The 7,609-nt window shown below is 32.0% G+C and overlaps 1 protein-coding gene across 1 annotated transcript; it reads right to left on the reverse strand.

Annotated features, from left to right (window-relative positions):
* Positions 1 to 1,407: 1,407 nt before the first annotated feature.
* On the reverse strand, positions 1,408 to 2,730 carry LOC127811793 (uncharacterized). The gene is made up of 4 exons (XM_052351964.1): positions 2,432 to 2,730; positions 2,231 to 2,339; positions 1,834 to 2,012; positions 1,408 to 1,721 (listed from the first exon to the last, which is right to left on the reverse strand). Exons 1-4 carry the CDS (start codon positions 2,601 to 2,603, stop codon positions 1,609 to 1,611), a joined length of 573 nt encoding a protein of 190 aa, XP_052207924.1. The 5' UTR covers positions 2,604 to 2,730; the 3' UTR covers positions 1,408 to 1,608.
* Between the last annotated feature and the right edge of the window lie 4,879 nt (positions 2,731 to 7,609).

The following is a 7,609-nucleotide window of genomic DNA, read 5'->3' on the forward strand; positions in this document are numbered from 1 at the left end:
TTCATACTTTTATATATTGATATATTGATACTTCCCTTTGCTATATAGTTGTTGAGGCTTATAGTTCACCCTTACTTCTTTTATCATTTTAGGAAAAGGAAAAATAGTTATTTGGGGCGTAATTCTTTACATTTTTGTGGGTGTAATTTTGAGAGCGTGAGTAGAGTATTTCATTTTGTATTTAAAGTCGTAGTGCTCTTTTCAATTTAAAAATATATAAATGGTAAGCTCGAGATGATAATGTAAAGAATGTGTAATATTTATTTTGACTTCTATTAATAGTGAGTAAATATAAAAATAAAAAGAATTTTTTGATAATTTTGAATATTTTTGTCTCTATATCAACTTTTAATGGATCTTCTCCCAAATTTTCTATGTTAAGAAAAAAATTCAAGAGCAAGTGTTGACAGCAGCCCGCCAACCTTGACTCACCAAACCCCAAAGATTAATCACCATTTAATTTACCAAATTAAGTATGCATTCTAAATTATTTTGTAAAAAAAAGTGCGTGAACCCAATGCTTTGCCTGTACACAAAAGAAAGCTCATCTACGTGTTATAAATAATATTAGAGTTTATTTAATCACCACAAATATATATATATATATATAAGAGTTAATAGTTTGTTTTATTTATTGGTAAATAGGTTTTTTTTTTTTTTAATTATGTTGACTTGGAGTGTGAACGGTTGAAATACCCACTTCAGCCCTAATCCCAAATCAACCAATATTTTGTTTTAACAAAAATGTGCAAGATGCAAGTAGCTGTGAATGGATATGGCCTTAATAATCATTCAATATATTTTTCTATAAATCTGAGGTTGTACCAATAATTATTAATTTGTTAAATATACATTTTAATTTTGTAAGTAATTAAAAATTTTATTTATACCTATTATTATACAAGTAAATACATATTTTTAGAGTTATAAAATTTTATTAATAAAGTATTCTCTTAAAATATATTTTATGTATATTAATGAAAATATAAAAATTAATTATATCAACAAGATTTGAACTCATAATTTCCTAATAATAATTAACTTATCAAATAATTCACCACTATATCTACAATTATTTTATTTAAAATTAAAAAAAAAAACTGTTACTGTCAAATACAAACAATAATTATCTTTCATAAGAATAAACAAATTATTGTCAAATATCTTTCATAACAATAATTAATGATGATAAAAGTATGGAAAAAATGGACATACACATGTTAGGTTTTTATTTTAGAAGTTTATGTGAATATGTAATATTTTAATACTATTTTTTTGTTGAAATAAATTATTCATATAGTATATTTCGTATAAAAATATATTTTTTCTATAATATATATATATATATATAAACATGACGGATGATTCATAAATAAAAATACATAAAGATTATTATTTTATTTAAAATACTGAAACACCACTCAAACTTTTATTTAAAATTTCATACCATATTTTTTACACGTGGGTAACACGCCGAACCGTAAATATGAAGATGGATAAAACAACAGTCTCCCCAAAATACCCCTGCAACAATAATAAACGCCAACACATTGTCATCAATCTGAAATGGGTGTGATTTGGATTTTCCGGTAGCTTTTCATCGGTCGCCTACCATCTCTTGCTGGTGCCGTGGACGTCAATGTTGCCGGCCTTCCTCGAGACCATCTTCAATTTTCCGGTCACCTTCAGCTCGACCGACTTATACTCTTGGAATTTAATGGCTTCACAATCCAAAAACATCGAAATGAACATGAATCCACTACAACTCAATCAACTAATTAATTGTGAAATCCAAAAGGCAATCAAAATGAATTCGGAACACCATTAATTAACCTGCAGAACTTTCAATCAACTTCTTGTTGGTATGTTTTGCAATACTATTCGAATTCGAACCGATCTTCGAAATAAAACCTGTTTTGAGTTGACGTTCGTCTTTGTCTTTCTTTCTGCCAAATTCACATTTTCCTTTGGAGTTCTGTTCGCATCCTTTGCTCCTTCCGCGGCTGTGGCTCCTACACCACTCAATAAACTTTTATTTAAAATCTCATACTTTATTTTACTTTTACACATCAAACCCTTCGAAAAAACCAACGCTCATAAGTAAATATGAAGATGAATAAAACAACTCTCTCCCCAAAATACCCCTGCAACAATAATAAATTCCAACATCGTCATCAATCTGAAATGGGGGTGATTTGGATTTTCCGGTAGCTTTTCATCGGTCGCCTACCCTTTGTTGCTGTTGCTGGGGACGTCAATGTTGCCGGCCTTCCTCGAGAACGTCTCCAATTTTCTGGTCATCTTCAGCTCGACCGACATATACTCTTCGAATTCAATGGCTTCACAATCCAAAAACATCGAAATGAACATTTCACTACAACTCAATCAACTGATTAATTGTGAATCTAAAACAGAAAATGAATTCGGAAACCTGCAAAACTTCCAGTCAACATCTTGGTATCTTTTGCCAAACTGATCTTAGAATTCGATCCGATCTTCGAAATAAAATTCACATTTTCTTTCTTACTAAATTCGCATATTCTACTCTCTCGGCTGCTGCTGCTGCTGCTGCTGCTCCTCCTCCTCCTCTCTTCGCGGATCATCTCTCTCCACTGGCCTTCTGTAGCCGATCAATCAAACATTAAATTCAACAAAATTTAATTCAGACACAGACTTGAGAGAGAGAGAGAGAGAGATTGGAAGTTTGAATAATTGCAAGCTTCCGCCGTGGCTCCGTTTATTATACACCACTGGTTGATAAAATATTCCAAGTGTGGAATTTATTAATATGACTCTAATGTAGCAGTTAGGTGAAGGGGGAGAAGAGAGATCGGTCAAAAAAGTCGGCAAAAGAAAGAAGCTAGGATCATGCTACTGATTAATTACGTTCCACCAAAACAGAAATTAAAAACGTTTTTAATAAAAAAGAAAATGTGGAGATGAATATTTTAAAAAAAAAAAGTATAAACAGGATTTAAAATGAAAATAAAAAACATTTCGAATACAAAAAAAATAGCACCCATAAAATATTTCCATGCAACATAGCTCGCTAATATTGATGTAATTGCAAGCTTCTGCCCACTGCTCCTTTTATTATACGCCACAGACTGGATGCCAATTTAGTGAAAGGACACAAAAGAACCAAAGAGCTCGTCTTTTGCTAAAGAGATTTTAATTAATATTAAACTTAAGCTATAGAAAATGCATCGGGAATTTAATGACGGAAAGATTCGTTGCCAAATCATCAAAATTCGTCGCTAAAAAATTTAGAGACGGACAATTTTCCATCACTAAAAATGACGTTATTAAATTTCAGCGACGAGAAAAATCAAGAATGAAAATTTTTGTCATTGATTAAAAAATAAAAAATAAAATTTATTTAAGATATTAAATATTATTTTAACGATGAAAAACGTTCAATAAAAATTAGAATATTTAAAAATTAAAATAATTTATAATCGGTGACGGAAACAACTCCGTAGCTAATTAGCGACAGAATTGTTCCGTCGCTAACTTTAATTTAAAAAAAAATAATAGCTTGCTGGTAGGAGGATGCGCGTGCTGCCTTGAGCCACCACATGTAGCGCTGGGATAATTTCCTAATGAATTCATTTCTTCCCTCAGTTACGATCCCTAATTGCCCGTGCTCACGCGCGTGCACAACCATCTGAACTACAAGCTTTCTTATGATATACACTGCACATATTAACTATATACTATACTTAGCTGCCAACAATTTTAATTTTATTTTAAATTAAGTTTTTAAATTTTAAATCTTTTAAATTCATAAATTAATACTTAAAAAAATAAATGTTGTAAATTTTAACACAATTAGTACACCACTTAAATGTTGTAATTAATTTATCTCTTAAATATTTAAGTTTTATTTGATTAAAAATTAGTTTAATACATATTTGTTATTATAAATTTTACAATATCATATCAATTTACATATTTTTGGTTTGTAAATAAAATACATAAAATATGCATTTAATAATTTTAATATTTATTTAATCTTTGTTTAATACATAATTAATAAATTTTATTTTTTTAATTTATTTTTTCATTTGTAACGACTGGCCAAATTTTTTAATTTTTAATTTAATTTTTTTATTTATTTAGAGATTTTATATTTAATTTAAATTTAAATTTTTATTATTTATTTAATTTTTTTATTAATTAGTGGTAGAATATTCTGTCGTTAAATATATTTAATTTAATTAAATAAAAAATATAAAATTTAGTGACAGAATAACCCCGTCACTAAAAAATAAAAAATAAATTAAATAAAAATAACAAATTTAGTGACAGAATAGACTCAGTCGCTAAAAAATAAAAATAAAAAAAATTACAAAAATTAGTGACGAGATAGCCCCGTCACTAAAAAATAAAAATAAATTAAATAAAAATAAAAAATTTAGCGACGGGACAGCCTCTATCACTAAAAATAAAAATAAATCAAATAAAAATAGAAAATTTAGCAACGATTTAACACCTGTAACACCTCGCTCCAATCGAGGCGGGTTATAAATGTGGAAAACATCATCAGAAATTTCGGGGATATATTTTTTTCTATAAATATATAATATAGCGTCTGTACATGAATAGTATACCAGATAAGTTTATAGAAAAGAGAAGTGGATCACAAAAGGACACATTTAAATATCAAGTTTTTCTTTAATCAGAACTTTTCTAGAAGTTAAGACAGGTAATATCATCATAAACAAATGCAAAAGCTAAATCGAAACCTGATGTGATACATAACTGAAATCTTCTTATACATAATATCAAAATCGTATCATCGTCTAACATAACATCATCAAAAGGAAATACATATAATCCACAATATATGTTACAATCCACCTACAAGTTACTGTCAATTCTCAGCAATTCCTTTTCCTTTAGAACAACTGCTACCACCTGGAACATTAGAATATTCTAGGGATAAAAGTCCAACATAAGATGATGAATCATCTAAGTGATAATTCAAAAACATTTTCATGAATGTATGCAAGACATGAACAATAGAAAATCATGACAAACCCGGCCCAAGAGAATCTCACACAGCACTTAACCCTAACTGGGGAAAATGCAATCTCTCTAAAGGCAACATCGACACATTGACACAATACAGTCCTAGCTTAAAATGGAGCAATGTCAATGCATGAACCTGAGAATCCCTCTGTCATTATTACGTTCCCACTCAGAAGCTTACAAAGCACATGTCAACACAAATCCTGACCAAATGATGATCAACACCATCATGGGAATCCACGTTCACATCGGAAACAATACTACCACGCAAAGGCCTCATTGGGTCCTACCTACTCATAACCCTGTCACTTGCAAGTCTGGGTTGGTGTCCACTTTTAGGCTCGCCATTTTTTGATTCACCAGGGTGGTGTCTACTCTCAGCCCAGGTCAACAAACTGTGTATTTTCCTTTGGCATGCTTTCCTAGTGCTATCACTCAAATGCCATATCATAAGTTAACATCCGAATCCCAACCCATAAAAACAACATGCCAATGCCATATACCATGATTCAATGCATCATATAAAATGATATTTCATATACACAATTTATCACAAAATTCAATGCACATGTATAAAACATTTCGGGACAAATCTCTATGAAAACAACCATTATAGGTTAAAACATTCACATGTAGCAAAACATTTGCATGGATCAAATCAAGTTTATGGGGAGAACAACTTTGAATGGACAAATTTTTGGGATTAGAATTGCTCACATTTGACAAAATCCAAAGTACCTTGAAAAGCACGCACTGCCTAGATTTGCGTGCTTGACCTCGATTTTCGTGTTAACCTAAAAAATTGCACCAACACTTAACCCTAGGCCTCAAAAGCACCATAATCATCATTTAAATATCATAAATCTGATTTTTCTCACAATTTATTTATTTTCTCCATTTTCTTCCATTTTTACCTCTAAAAATCCAAATAAATATCTACCAAACTATTTTCTCCAATCTTTCTTCACAACAAATCATAATAAGCTATGACCACCAAGGGAAAATTACTGGACTTACCCTGATGGTGCATTCTCACGTAAAACAAGGCTCTTTGATGCTAAAATCGAGACACTGAAAATCCCAACTTAAAAAATAATTGCACCCGAACCTAGATCTCAATTTTAGAAGATTTTACAAAATTTTTCCAAGATTTTTCAATTCTTTACGCTCTCCCACGTGCCACCTGAAGGGATGCCCACGCGCACCTGCTGCTAGGCGCGTGTTCTGCACGCGCCGTTGTCTTCAACCTTCAGTAGTTTGTCGGCAGTTGCGTCTCGCCTAGTTTTTTCGCAATTTCTCCTTTCTCCGAACTCTGTTTTGCCTCCCGTTTGAACCTATGCCTTCTTCTTTTTGCCCTCTACTGAATAATAGCTTAAAATTTATCAATTGAAGTCATTTATTGACTGCTCAACACGATTTTTTGGCAAAGCTCATTTTTTCGACGAGGCTTCGGATCTCACTCATCTCTCAACCAAAATGGCTCAAATTGCACATAAATAAATCTTTGTACATGGGCAACAAAATTCCGTTATCCGATTCTCCCAATTTATTCAAAAACTCATGGATTTACAAAATTAATTTTCTTCCTCTTCTCGGCCATTTCTATTTATAGGTAACCACGAGCTTCCAAACGTTGAAGGTTGGTTAAATCGACCCCTCTGAGGCTTCTACCGCCCCTGTATCAACCCAATTGCATCTAAATCCGATCGAAGTGATGACTTTTGAAGCTTCCCAAAATCGGCCAAGAACTTGGTCGAAAATTTTCATTTTCCGGCCAACCCATGCTCCCTTGTCGCCCTAGGCCCAACCCTAAGGTTTACCCGACCCATTTGCTCCTATTCCCAATTGTTGGTAGGCGCTGTCGGCAACAAGATCCAGCTGGTTAGCCATGGTAGGTTGCTTCCAGCTTCATCTTTCCTAAATTACACTTTTGCCCCACCTAATTTTGTCTCTTATCCCTTGCCCCATTTTCACAAAGCCTTTGAATTTTCCAATATTGCCATTAAGTCCCTCAAGTCCTAAAAACTTTCATTCATTCTCAGAAGATTCCAAAAAATAGTCACCTTGGCCTCCTTCCGGTGAATTCGATAAATTGCACCTTGCCCCGAATCTTTATTTTGCCCTCAAACCCTTTCGTTTCTTCCAAAACTCACTGAAGGGTTGGTCTACATACAAAATATGAATACCCTTGGGGTTCCGTTGACTTTTTAGAAGCCCCCTATATATGATTATTCAGTTTTACAGCCTATTTCATAACTGTATTTTAGTTGTACCGAAAATTATTCCTGATTCATTTTCTTTCGATGCCATAAATCATTTCTTGAAATACTCGACACTACCATCTCATTTTCTTTATGCATCTCAGCTCCAGGGTACTCCCTGCAGTTGATTCGGTAAATTTCTTGGGCTATACTGATACATATTTTCCTCAAAATCCAATTTTCTAATAAAATAATAATTCCTCAATTAACCCGAAGCTCTCGGGTATTACAACACCCATCGCTAAAAAATAAAAAAAAATAAAAATATAAAATTCAGTGACAGGCTAAAAAATAAAAATAAAATAAATAAAAAA

The sequence above is a fragment of the Diospyros lotus genome, chromosome 10 (genome assembly GCF_014633365.1).
Source record: "Diospyros lotus cultivar Yz01 chromosome 10, ASM1463336v1, whole genome shotgun sequence".
Classification (NCBI taxonomy): Eukaryota; Viridiplantae; Streptophyta; class Magnoliopsida; order Ericales; family Ebenaceae; genus Diospyros; species Diospyros lotus.

Excerpts from the sequence above, each read along its gene's own strand:
- LOC127811793 (XM_052351964.1), bottom strand. The coding sequence starts at position 2,603 with ATGATCCGCGAAGAGAGGAGGAGGAGGAGCAGCAGCAGCAGCAGCAGC. Across the intron at positions 2,340-2,431 it reads GTTGACTGGAAGTTTTGCAG|CCATTGAATTCGAAGAGTAT; the intron begins GTTTCCGAATTC and ends TGGATTGTGAAG. Across the intron at positions 2,013-2,230 it reads CCCAGCAACAGCAACAAAGG|GAGCCACAGCCGCGGAAGGA; the intron begins GTAGGCGACCGA and ends TGAGTGGTGTAG.